We start from the raw sequence: 12704 nt of genomic DNA on the forward strand, positions 1-12704 counted from the left end.
GCACTTAAATAATGAAATCAGACATTCTGACTTTGTTTTACGATCTGCGCCACAATGTGGCTCTGGAGTACCACTTTTCCTGTGCATTTTCTTCCTCCAGCACACCTCTTCAACTTGGATAATTAGTTGAATCAGGTGTGTTGGGAGCAGAAAAGGGGTCACTCCTCTGTACAATGGTTTAATGGTTTATTTTTTTGATTTCACCTACATTCTTTAAATCATTCTTTTTAGGCATCTTTTAGTACTGAATCCAGTTTACCTTTTTTTTACCTTGTTAATGCTTTTGTCTTACCCAAAAGGATCGAGTAAAGAATGCCCAGCCTGCTTCTGGGAAAGTGGGTGAGGATGTTCCAGCAGACAAAGTCAAAGCCTCTAGTACAACTACTTCTGGCTTTACTTTAGGCAGGCCTCAGCCCACCATGGGACACAACTCTGATGCAGATGTATTTCCAAGTCCAGGTTAAAACTTATTCTATATGTGGCATTAAGCTAACAATCTACACTTTTATTATATGATGTGCAAGTAAATCTGTACTATTTATTTTTCTTTGTAGAGGATCATGTGTGTCTGCTGGACTGCATTTCTGTGGATCTGCAGGAGATGGATTTATTTGCTGCAGAACGACTTCCCTGCGAACCGTGGGACAGTGGAGGGAAGTTCCAAGACACAGACCTGGTTTTCCCTTCCTATTCAGTGCGTAGAACTGGAGGTAGCCTACTGAAAGAGCGCTGCTATCTTAAACTTAAAGTGGAACGCAACCTAGACAAGTAAGGTGGCACCTGTTGATTGTTTTTTTTTTTTTAATCACATTATGTCTGATTTTAAGAAGCAGTGATCTCTCTCTATCAATTTAAATCTTCAAATAGCAATCAGTTTATAGTTGGTCTGGTTTGCTTATGCGACCACTGTATAAAATGTTAATAAAAATAGAACGCAATGATTTGCAAAAAACCCATATTTTCATATCAAATGGAAATGTACTAGTTTAAGGAAAAAAAAAAAAGTAATTTTGCATTTGATGGCAGCAACACAACTCAAAAAAGTTTGAACACGCCAAAAAATGTCTGGAAAGAGCAAGTGCTAAAAATTTGAAGAGACATTTCGCAACTAATAAGGTTAATTGACAACAGGTCAGGATGATTGAGTGTAAATAGTGTTAGTGAAACAGAATTTTTCAGAATAAAAGATAGACAGAGCATCATTAATCTGGGTCTATACAGAATAATGTTTCAACATAAAATTGCAAAACAGTTGAATATCTCATCATTTTCAGTACATAATATCCTTAAAAGTTTCACAGATTCTGGGGAAATATCTGGATCATGTTTACACATGCCATCTTCTTTGCAAATGTTTAGTGTTTTTAAAAATAGTTGATGGTCTTTTCATTTGAGAAAATATGCTTATATCATAATTTTTTTATTGTCCTTCTTGATGTGTAATAATGTTAACACACTGATGGCATCAATACTGTGATTCATTTCTACTCTGTGCATCATACATGTTCTCCACCTCTTTGTTTTTACCAAGAAGTTTCTAATTTGTGTTTTAGAGAGCTGAGCCATGCAGTCCCAGACATGTCCATCCATGGCAGTCTGTCTTCTGTACACTGTTCCTTGGATCTGGAGAGGTACCAGCTGATCCGTGGTTTGCTCGAGCACAACCTCGGGGAACCTGTGGAGGAGTTCCTAAGACCATACAACCTACAGGACCCCAGCACCTATGTAAGATCCTGGTTTTATAATTTCACGCCTGCATATTTTGCAGAACCAGTGTTACTTTATATTTTTATAAATGCATTTCTTGTAAGTATATTTACAGATGGATTATTTGTAGGTACAGCTGTTTAGTATTTTATGACCTGATGTGCTAGTGTTGAATTCTTACAGTCGTGCGTCACTATCAAGAGACTCATTTCAGCAGCTTAATGTCTTCTCCACCTCTACATTTCTCACTGACAGACGGTGCTGAGTGGTGATGTATATACAGGCCTTTCTTTCTTAGTTGACATGATGAATGTCAGTCTGGAATTGCTGGATGGCCCCAAATCCTCTGGACATAAGCAGTCTTTGGCCAGGTATTTCATTTTTTCATATATTTCTGTAGGACAAGGGAATCGTTTTATAGATTGCAGCAAAGATGAGGTGTCGTCTGTTTTTTGCTCGACAGGTTCGACTTTATGAAATCCAAGTTGCTGTTTGAGAGTTTCTCTGACGGATCCAAGTCTGTAAACCTGGTGTCTCATTCGCTCTTGGCCTACGACACACGTTATAGTGAACCCAACAAGGTCTCAGAGGGAAAGCACAATGTTTTCGAATGTATTTTGCAGCCATCTAAAACCGGCAACAATCGAGCATCACTGCAACTGGAGCTACATTACAGGTACTGTTGATCAGTATTAGACTATGGGTTACTAATATATGATTTTTACTTGACTCCTGTATTTTACATCAGACTTCTAAATTTGGTCCCTTTATGATTATTTCTAAACCTCTTGTCTTTTAGATCTACCAGAGAATCTTCATGTTTCACTGTGGTACTTAACAACCTGAGAGTGTTCCTGATTTTTGACTGGCTTCAGTTAGTCAGGGATTTTCTGCGTATGCCAGTCGAGAAGGGGGCACCTACTCGCCAACGCTGGCCCAGTGGCGGTAGTGACCCAGGCACAACAGGGGTGGTTATGCCCAAAACTGTCAAGAGTGGAGTAGTTACAAAACGCTCAACTGTTCCCGTCACCCTGGAGAAATATTTGGAGGTTAAACTCAACGCTACGGGTAATTTTGTTTTTCCCCATGCTGTAAAATTGTATTGCCTTTTTTTTGGTCAGGTTTTTTTTTTGGTTATAGTAACATGTCCTGGTCGGTTCTCAACAGGGACTGAGTTTGTGGTTGTGGAAGATTCATCATGTTTAGATACCAATGCCATCATTCTGAAGGGCACTACTGTTCTCACCTATAAGCCTCGTCTTCTGGACAGACCGTTCTCTGGGTGCTTGGCTGGAATTGAGGTGAATCATTTCCCATGACACTGTAATCAGTAGTGCTGCATCAGTGCAAGTTTGCTAAAAGCATAGTGAACTTTAGTTTCATTTTTGCTTCCTATCAATTCCCATGTTTTTAGGTGTATTCCTGTCGGCTGGGCAGCGAGCAGGACACAGCGCTGTCTATCATTGATCCTGTAAATGTGCAAATCGAGCTGTGTGGCAATCCCACCTATAGAAGGAGTTCAGGCTTGTTGGATGCCTTCAACATGGAAGATTTTCCTCCACTGCTAGAGGTAAAAAAAATAAATCCCAAACTGGTTTTTAAAATAATTTTATTTCTTTCAAATTTCTTTTGGAATATTCTCATCATCACTTACCTTCACAGATCCAGTTTCCTGCTCTGGATATCCGGTTGTCCTACAATGATGTGCAGCTCTTTCTGGCTATTGCTAAGTCCATCCCCACTGGCTCCTCAGGTGTTGCTGACCCTGCTTCTGCCTCCGAGGCAGTCCAGGCCACTGCAGGCACAGAGACTACCACTAAACCAAAAGACAGTTTCAGGCATCAAACAGAAGCCCTACTGGGTAATGATTTTGTTTTACTTACCAGAAAAGGTTGAAATGTTTTGTTTAGGATATGTATGAGGACAGTGTGACAGCAGTGAATTGTGCAGTAGGAACGATAGGCTGGTTTAAGGTGAAGGTTGGATTGCATCAATGATCGGCTCTAAGCCCTTTCCTGTTTGCAGTGGTGATGGACAGGTTGACGGACAAGGTCAGACAGGAGTATGGACTATGATGTTTGCGGATGCTATTGAGATTTGTGGTGAGAGTAGGGAGCAGGTTGAGAAGAGCCTGGAGAGGTGGAGCTGGAGAGAAGGGGAATGAAAGTCAGTAGGAGTAAGACAGAGTACATGTGTGTGAATGAGAGGGAGGGCAGTGAAATGGTGCAGTTGCAGGGAGATGAGGTGGTGAAGGTGGATGAGTTTAGGTACCTGGGGTCAACAGTGCAAAGAAAAGAGTGCAGGCAGGGTGGAGTGAGTGGAGAAGAGTAGCAGGAGTGATTTGTGATAGAAGGGTATCTGCAAGAGTGAAAGGGAAAGTTTATAGGACTGTGGTGAGACCGGTGATGTTGTATGGATTGGAGACAGTGGCATTGATTAAAAGACAGGAGTTGGAGCTGGAGGTAGCAGAGCTGAAGATTTTTAGTTATGAGGTTGGACAGGATTAGAAATAAGTTTATTAAAAGGAGAGCACATGTAGGATGTTTTGGGGACAAAGTGAGAAAGCCCCGACTGAGATGGTTTGGACATGTGCAGAGGAGGAACATGGGGTATATCTTTAGGAGCATGATGAGGATGGAGCCACCAAGAAGGGGGAAAAGAGGAAGGACAAAGAGGAGGTTTATGGATGTAGTCAGGGAAGACATGCAGGTAGTTGGTCTGAAAGAGGCAATTGTAAAGGACAGAATAGTATGGAGACGGATGATCTGCTATCTACTGAAAGAAGAAGAAGAAGTTTGAAATGTTTTGTTTATTAAATTGGTGTTTTATGTAATTTTAGAAAGTTCGCTCGCTCGTCTCCAAGATCTGGGATTCAGGAGGGAGGATTGCCGGCAAGCTCTCATTTATTGCAAAGGTACAATATTGTATTCGACTGAGTACTCCACATGTAACTTTCCTATTACTTAATAGTGTTAAAGAAACGTGGTCAGTAGAGTGAATTTTTAGATTGTGTTGTTGTAGGTCAGTTGGATCAGGCTGCCACATGGCTGCTAGAAAACGCAGTTAGCACTTCTGGCAGGACTTGTGCCGACTCGGATTTAGGCTCCCACTCGGCTCATCCATTGTCTGGAATAGAGATTAAGGCTGAAAGTGTGTGCATCTGCTTCATTGACGACTGCATGGACTGTGATGTCCCTCTGGCTGAACTCACCTTCTCACGTGAGATTACTCATCCTTTCTCTACATTGTAATATTGTCATTACGGTTCAAGTATCAGCATGTCACATGTGACATTATTGCCTTTATACCTTTTCAGCTTAAATAATCATAATACTTAGAGAGAACATTTGGGATCATTTTAAAAATGTGTTTTGCCTCTATGTTAAAGGGCTGTCGGTGCTGCAGAGGATTGGCTCTACACAAGAAGGAAAAGGTAGTTTCACCCTGGCTGGAGATTACTACAACAGGGAGCTCTCAGGTGAGCTGGAGTTTTGAAAAGTGTATAATAAGCCAGTGTTCTCCATCTACTCAATTCACTTTTCAAACTAGTAACAATTAGCAGATAATACGGGGAAAATAACAACTGTTAGTTTCCTAACAACACAAAGTGCACATGTGCAACATTTAGTGCAAAAAACAAAACAAAACAAGAGGCAACATGAGACAGGAAAAAGAGTAATATAGTGGTGCCAACCAGTACAGCTGGTTGTGTGAGAAGGATTGTCCATATACATGAAGATAAGGTTGTGTGCAAAAATACAGTACAGAGGTTGTGCAAAAGGGATTGTCCCTATACAGATCAAGACAAATAAATAGTGTACATACAAACATTCGGCTAGATGTAAACTTTTGGTTCAACAGAAGTGTGCAAACAGTAGTCTATGCAAACAGAGTTTTTTCCTGTTGATTTTGTGTGTATCAGTGCAGTTCCTTCATGTTGAGGAGTCTGATGGCTTGTTGGGAAAAAAACTGTTGCACAGTCTGGAAGTGAGGCCCGAATGCTTCTGTACCTCTTTCCAGATGGCAGGAGAGTGAAGAGAGTGTGTTGAGGAGTGTGTGTGATTAGCCACAATGCTGGTAATAAACAGGTCTTTCCTCCAATAAAATAACATAACCAACATCTCAGTGTTGCATATCACAGTAATCTTTTGTCATATAATCCATCCCAAACACCTTCAAAGGTGTTCTTCACTTGTTGGTTATTTCGTTCTGAGCTTTTGATTTTATTATCCCAGAGCAGTTTAAATGGATTTAAGCTGTTCCATGCTAGCTATCACTCCAGCTGACTGTTTGATCTATAAATAACTCTTACAGATTTTGGATGTATGCTTTGGGTCATTGTCTTGTATGGTGATATTAGTTCCAATTAGCTGCAAACCAGATGGAATTGCATGGCACTTAACTGGTCAAGCCACCAATTTGAACTTGTTTTGATTGCTGCTTGGTGCATAACATGCAGTTTAGCATCAGTTTGAAGCAAGCAGAACTTTTTGAAGAAGCTGGAAAAAACTTCTGATTAACCTGCCATGACACCTGTGGTTTTATTTGCACGACTGTTTGACGTAGTTAATAAGGTTTTGGGCTCATGATCATTTTAATAGATATCAGTGTTTGAATCATTAATATCATTCTATTGATAGACTGGTGTGCTAAGAGTAACATTAGAGTCTTTTCACATAAACTGAGCTGATCAAGCAAACGTCTTGTGACAGAAGGACATTAAACAATATTAAATCATATTACTTTGGGTGCCTAAGTACATTTGAAGGAAAATACTTTAGGTACTTTGACTCAAGTGAAAGTTTGTACTTTGTCCACCACTGGGAACATGATATTTCTTAAAAATTATTAAAAGAAATTAAAAAAAAGGCGTGTTTCTGAATTTTTGGCAGGCACTTTATTATTATTATTGTTATTATTGTTGCTGTTGTTGTTGTTGTTATTATTGTGTAAAGGTTTAACTGCACATTTGTTTGGTAAGTAAAGCAGAGTTTATAAGACGGTTTGTCTATCTGTATGTGTGTTTGCAGGCTGGGAGCCATTTATTGAGCCCTGGCCCTGTGTCCTGGATTGGCAGCAGCAAGCGGCAGGCCGGCTCCATCCCTCTCGCCTGAAAGTGGAAGTACATTCCAAGCAGAGACTAGACTTGAACATCACCTCCGTCTTACTCGGTAGCCAGTCTGGGTCAAGCACCATATACATCTCCCTTCGTTTCTTTAACTGTTTACCTTCATATTTATGAGTGGTGTGAGGTTTTTCTCACCCTGATGTGGGCCTGTCGTTTCGACACACAGACCAGTACAGCACCACCAAGACTTCATGGTTAGCAGACTACTGTAAGGAAGACGAGCAGTCGCCACAGTCCTCCACCTCCGTGTCTTGGATGGGCTCTTCGGTGGACCCCCCCTCTTTTGCACAGAGTAAGTAACAGGCAAGCGTTCAATCCTGACTCAGAGTGAAGGCTGGAAAACATTCTGCACGTTATCATACTGAGAAATACATTTTTTTTCTTGCATTCTACTGAGTGTTTTAGATGATGTTTTTTCCTTGCTACTGCCACCCTTGAGTCCAGACCTGCATTTTTTTAAGCTGCTTTGTGATGACTGTTACAAATGACAAATTAGTAAATAAACTGGCTTAAAACATTTCAAAACCAAATTATATTTTTGAGAATATAATAAAAATGTGATTTTTATAAAAATAAAAAATTATTAACTTTTATATATAAAGAGTTTAGTATACTTCTATTAAGAAGAGCTGTCTAAAGACTTTTTAAATTCATTTACTGTAGATAAAATTCTAAGTTTCTCTTGGTTCTCCGGGTCTTCATCGCTTTTGCATGTCTCTTTCGGTGTGTCCTAACTTGCATGTCTGTTTCTCTTTTCTTGTCTTCTTCCCTAACCTTCTCCTGTGCTATCAGGTGCTCCTCTTGCTCAGCTTAGAACTAGGAGCACTGCCAGCTTGACTTGCCTTGAGCAACAGATTCGTGCCCGAGGTACATTTTGTAGACTTTAGCAAGCCATTAGCTGTCATCTGGTAATTCTAAAACGATTTGTGTTCTAGCCTTTACACTTTAACATTGTTTGTTCTTTCTTTATTTGCTCTTTTTTTATTTTTTTTATTTCAGTAGCAGGCATTGTTTCTTTTATTTGCACAATCATGTCATCTTTCCTCTCTTAAAAAAAATTATATTCACGGTCATTTGTGTTCTTACATAAGATCCTTTCTTAACTATAAATATATGAGAATGTCTAAATTATTTAAGGCCACCAATCAGACATAATATTTTGACCACCTGCCTAATATTGTCTTGGTTCCTTTTTTGCTGCCAAAACAGTCCTGACCAATCAAGCATTAACTTCTTCAGCAATTTGAGTTTTTCTGTTGACCACACGGACCAGCCACGTGCATCAGTCAGCATTGGCCGCTGTCATGACCCTGTCCCCAGTTCACCCCTGTTCCTTACTTGGACCACTTTTGATGGATACTGACAACTGCAGAACAGGAACATCCCACAAGAACTGCGGTTTTGGAGATGCTCTGACCCAGTCGTCTAGACATCCCAATTTGACCCTTTTTAAACTCACTCAAATCCTTAAGCTTGCCCATTTTACCAGCTTCTAACACATCAACTTTGAGGACAAAATATTCAATTGCTGCCTAATATACCCCACCCACTAACATGTTCCATGATGAAGAGATAATCAATGTTATTAACTTTACTGCTCATAACGGTATAATGTCATAATTTTATGGCTGTTTTTTGTAAATGACTAAATTTCTATTTTTTATGTACCCCCCCTTGGGTACGCCACTATTTTCGAGCTTTTGCTAATAGTGCGTTTCCTTTTTTGATTTAAGCGGATGCGAAGTTGTCCAAAAGGCGGCAGCCTTTTATTCCCTACGCTTTGCGCAATCATACAGGCTGCACCATGTGGTTCGCAACTCTCACTACCACCCCAACCAGGTCAGAATGGCTAATAAAATCCATATTGCATTTCTACTACTGTACAGCAGCTTTTTTGGTGAACATGATCCTTTTTGTGTCCACAGAGTGGCACTGTCTCACAGCAGCAGCGCAGATTCTATATCAGACATGCATGGACCTGGGACAGATGACACACACAACATCAGTCAGTGGACTGAGGTGCTGCCAGGGATGGAGATTCCATTTGAGTTTGAGGCCCGTGAGAAACTTAGACACAGGTGTTTCTAGTATATGTTTGGTTTCAGTTGAAAAATGTTTCAGACCAAAAATAAATCACATTTTCATAACTTGCAAGTCTGTCATAAATATTTGCTTTTCTGCTTTTAGACATACCCATGAGCTGAAGCTTCACCAGCTCCTGGTACGTGTTGGAGGCTGGGAGCAGGTGAAGCCTGTCTCAGTGGATAAGGTTGGTGTGTTCTTCCGATATGCTTCTCCTGATCGTAACAACCCGTCCAACACGGTGAGGTTTGAGTCTATTATATAACAATTTACATTTCAGAGCTATAACGCTATACATTAGCATTGTATCTTACTTTTTATGTTTGCTGTTTAGGTCGGTAGTCCAGTCAGCAGAACCAACATCATACATCCACATGTATATGTAAGTCTATTTACATTTATTTTTAGTCACTTTAATCATATTTGCCATTAATTAATTATTAAGCTTCATATATCATGTGCAGTTCTCAGCCTTGCCTCCTGTCAGAGTGGTGTTCTCCATCACTATGGAGGGCAGTGCACGCAAGGTAATCACTGTTCAATCCGCTCTCATGGTGAAAAATCGTTTAGAAGTGCCCATGGAGGTCCGGCTAGACAGCCCTTCTGCTCCAGACAGTGAGTGTCAAACTGTTCTCTTCTTCATCAAATTCATTTGTAATTTAAGAACAACATTTGGCAGGTAGAAATTCTGGCTTATGAGAATTATCAAGAAAGACCCTTGTTTAAATAAAAGTGTGCATTTCAGGAGTTCTGATTGAATTTGCCAACAGAGCCTGTCGTACTTCCACCTATAATGCCTGGAGAAGCTTTGGCAATTCCCCTACACCTGACCTCATGGAGACTGCAGGCTCGGCCTAAAGGCTCTAGGCTGTTCTTCTGTAAGGCTACCATCCATTGGACCAGTGTGGAGCGTCCTGGGGAGGTCAGCTGCAGCAAGAGGCAATGCCAGTCAGCTGACTTTGATGACCAAAACAAGCGTAGCTTCAGGTAAATCCTGATTTCACTTTAAACAATATTTTAAAAAGTGTTAGACATTAATGCAATAGTAATATTTATTTTGTATGTGTGTGTGGCTTTTTTAGGTTTTGCGTGGTTATTAAGAAAGAGAACTATCCTGATCAACAGCCAGCTAAAATGGTTCCTGGTAGTGCTAAGCAGATTTACAGACAGCCAGGTCACACCATCTACCTCTTACCCACCTTAGTGCTAATTAACCTGCTGCCCTGTGACCTTAACTACTACATCAAAGGGACCTCCATTAAGGGAACCATGAAGCCAGGCAAAGAGGCAGTGCTCCATGCGGCAGATACCTCACAGAACATAGAGTTAGGTAAGGCAGAGGCCAACTTGTGTCAAAAGAAATCAAGAAGTCAATTTGTTTAAAATGTAAAAAGAAAAATCCTAACATTTAGATGCCTTATAACACTGTTTCATACACATATTGTGCTAATGGGTTGTTGCATATAATTATAATTATTGCATACATTGTGTTCATTACACACTTCAGCATCGTCGTGTTGCCAGCTGAGTCTCTTCAAATAATATGAGACAGCATAGTGTCTCAAGAATACACTGTAAGCCAGAGAAAACCATTTTTGGTTTAGAGTCTGGACTCTAGGAGTCAAAAGATTTAAAGTACTAAACTTGGAATATGCTTTAATGCAGTAAATAAAACACACACAGCTTAAAATAAGTATCACATATTCAATATTTATAATGGAATATTTTATCTTAAATAACATCCATTTACTATGTAAGCACATCGACAGGTGGCATCGCTCCTGAACCTTACCTAATCTATCTCAGGTGTTCTTCTGGAGAACTTCCCAGTGTGTAAGGAGTTGCTGATTCCTTCTGGCACTCAGAATTATGTGGTACCAATGCGTCTGTACGACACAAACAAGCGGCTGCTGTGTCTCACCATCCGCATCATTCTTCGAGCAGAAGGGGCACTCAAGATCCTCATCTCCGCCCCTTATTGGCTGTTAAACAAGACAGGTGACCTTCCCTGCAGTTTACCAGCTGTAGTCAAATAACTGAGAAAAATGGTGTAATCTTTGTATGACATTACATTCAAAAATGTGTATTGTGGGCTGCAGGGCTGCCTCTGATCTTCCGCCAGGACAACAACAAAACAGACGCTGCTGGGCAGTTTGAGGAGCATGAGCTAGCAAGAAGCCTGAGTCCACTTCTTTTCTGCTACACAGACAAGGAACAGCCTTTCATGTATGTGTACATTACATACAGGTTAACACTTTGCATACAGGTTAACACTTTGTTCATTGTTGATCATTCATACTGACTTAACTTGTCTAACGGTGTCTATCAGGTGCACTATGCGTGTTGGTAAAGGGATCCACCCTGATGGTGTTCCAGGCTGGTGTCAGGGTTTTTCACTGGATGGAGGAAGTGGAGTCCGTGCAGTTAAAGTAATCCAACCTGGGAACAGACCGGGACTCATCTATAATATAGGTGACTGGAATATTCTCTCATCTCTAATGTTTATAATAGTTTTCTCAGTTATTTGTGCATAATGTGATTTAACAGTTGTGATATGGTCTGTTTAAGGAATTAATGTCAGAAAAGGGACGGGACGCTACCAGGACACACACATTGCGACTTTTGCACCTCGCTATCTGCTTGACAATCGGTCTTCGCACAAGCTGGCTTTCTCCCAAAGAGAGTTTGCAAAAGGAAAGGTAAAAAAAAACGTGGATCCCTGGCAACATGCTAGAAATGTTTATATCACCATGTCAGCAATATGATGAAAAAGATTTCATATAACCACATACTGTACGCACTCTAGGGCACTGCGAATCCCGAGGGCTATATTTCCACTCTCCCGGGATCAAGTGTGGTGTTCCACTGGCCCAGAAATGATTATGACCAACTACTCTGTGTCCGACTTATGGACGTTCTTAACTGCACGTGGTCTGGAGGGTTTGAAGTCAACAAGCCGAAATCATTCCATGTGAATATGAGGTGACAAGAATTTAATTGATTGAACATGAATGTCAGTTGCTAATGACACTAAATAAACATGTATTTTATTTTATTTTGAAGAAATAAAACTTTATGTATGTTTGTGTATTTCTTTAGGGACACCTTGGGCAATTGCTACTTTCTGCTAGCTGAAATCGCTTTGAAAGGAGCAACCTATCAGATTTCATTTAGTGACACAGACCAGCTGCCTCCACCTTTTCGCATAGACAACATTTCAGAGGTGGGAGATAAATTTTTTATACAGACTTGCTTAGAGCATACATACTGTAATGCTTTTAGATACACTAAATAGACAAAGGTATTGGGACACCTGACCTTTCCTGCCATATGTGGTTCTTCTCCAAACTGCTAAAGGCACCTAATTGTGTAGGATGTTTGTGGATGTGGTAAAAAAAACATTTTGTGTTCACTTGAACTTGGAAGCCCAAACCTGTTCTAGCATGGCAATGCCTTTGTGCACAAAGCGAGCTTCATGAAGATGTGTTTTACATGGTTTGGAGAGGAAGATCTTGAGGGGTCTGCTGTAGAGCTCTGATCTCAACCCAACTGAACATATTTAGAATGAATTGGAACACTGACTGCACCCCAGGCCTCCTCACCTCACCTACATCAGTACCTGACTTCATGATCAGCTGTAGCCGATGAACACAAATGTCCACAAGCACACTCCAAAATCTAAAGGAACATCTTCACAGAAAAGTGGAGGGAATTTTAAGAGCAAATTGGGACTAAATGTGGAATGTGACGCTCAAAAAACACACACCATACTTATGCAGGTGTCTGC

The 12704-nt window shown here is 40.5% G+C and overlaps 1 protein-coding gene across 6 annotated transcripts in view; it reads left to right on the top strand.

Annotated features, from left to right (window-relative positions):
• vps13d (vacuolar protein sorting 13 homolog D) overlaps nucleotides 1-12704 on the top strand; it is a 45193-nt gene that overhangs the window by 14718 nt on the left and 17771 nt on the right. For all 6 annotated transcript variants that reach the window (XM_083570299.1, XM_083570303.1, XM_083570302.1 and 3 more), the window contains 27 exons: nucleotides 300-459; nucleotides 555-768; nucleotides 1554-1725; nucleotides 1963-2078; nucleotides 2171-2383; nucleotides 2507-2775; nucleotides 2875-3008; nucleotides 3122-3277; nucleotides 3370-3568; nucleotides 4547-4621; nucleotides 4729-4926; nucleotides 5096-5185; nucleotides 6738-6878; nucleotides 7002-7127; nucleotides 8569-8674; nucleotides 8761-8913; nucleotides 9023-9158; nucleotides 9252-9299; nucleotides 9382-9532; nucleotides 9688-9904; nucleotides 10000-10247; nucleotides 10724-10915; nucleotides 11017-11143; nucleotides 11247-11389; nucleotides 11486-11616; nucleotides 11724-11899; nucleotides 12017-12140. In XM_083570299.1, coding sequence (XP_083426425.1) covers nucleotides 300-459; nucleotides 555-768; nucleotides 1554-1725; nucleotides 1963-2078; nucleotides 2171-2383; nucleotides 2507-2775; nucleotides 2875-3008; nucleotides 3122-3277; nucleotides 3370-3568; nucleotides 4547-4621; nucleotides 4729-4926; nucleotides 5096-5185; nucleotides 6738-6878; nucleotides 7002-7127; nucleotides 8569-8674; nucleotides 8761-8913; nucleotides 9023-9158; nucleotides 9252-9299; nucleotides 9382-9532; nucleotides 9688-9904; nucleotides 10000-10247; nucleotides 10724-10915; nucleotides 11017-11143; nucleotides 11247-11389; nucleotides 11486-11616; nucleotides 11724-11899; nucleotides 12017-12140 — 4215 coding nt within the window. The remainder of the gene's footprint in view (nucleotides 1-299; nucleotides 460-554; nucleotides 769-1553; nucleotides 1726-1962; nucleotides 2079-2170; nucleotides 2384-2506; nucleotides 2776-2874; nucleotides 3009-3121; nucleotides 3278-3369; nucleotides 3569-4546; nucleotides 4622-4728; nucleotides 4927-5095; nucleotides 5186-6737; nucleotides 6879-7001; nucleotides 7128-8568; nucleotides 8675-8760; nucleotides 8914-9022; nucleotides 9159-9251; nucleotides 9300-9381; nucleotides 9533-9687; nucleotides 9905-9999; nucleotides 10248-10723; nucleotides 10916-11016; nucleotides 11144-11246; nucleotides 11390-11485; nucleotides 11617-11723; nucleotides 11900-12016; nucleotides 12141-12704) is intronic.

This window comes from Silurus aristotelis, assembly GCF_946808225.1.
Source record: "Silurus aristotelis genome assembly, chromosome: 19".
Taxonomy (NCBI): domain Eukaryota; kingdom Metazoa; phylum Chordata; class Actinopteri; order Siluriformes; family Siluridae; genus Silurus; species Silurus aristotelis.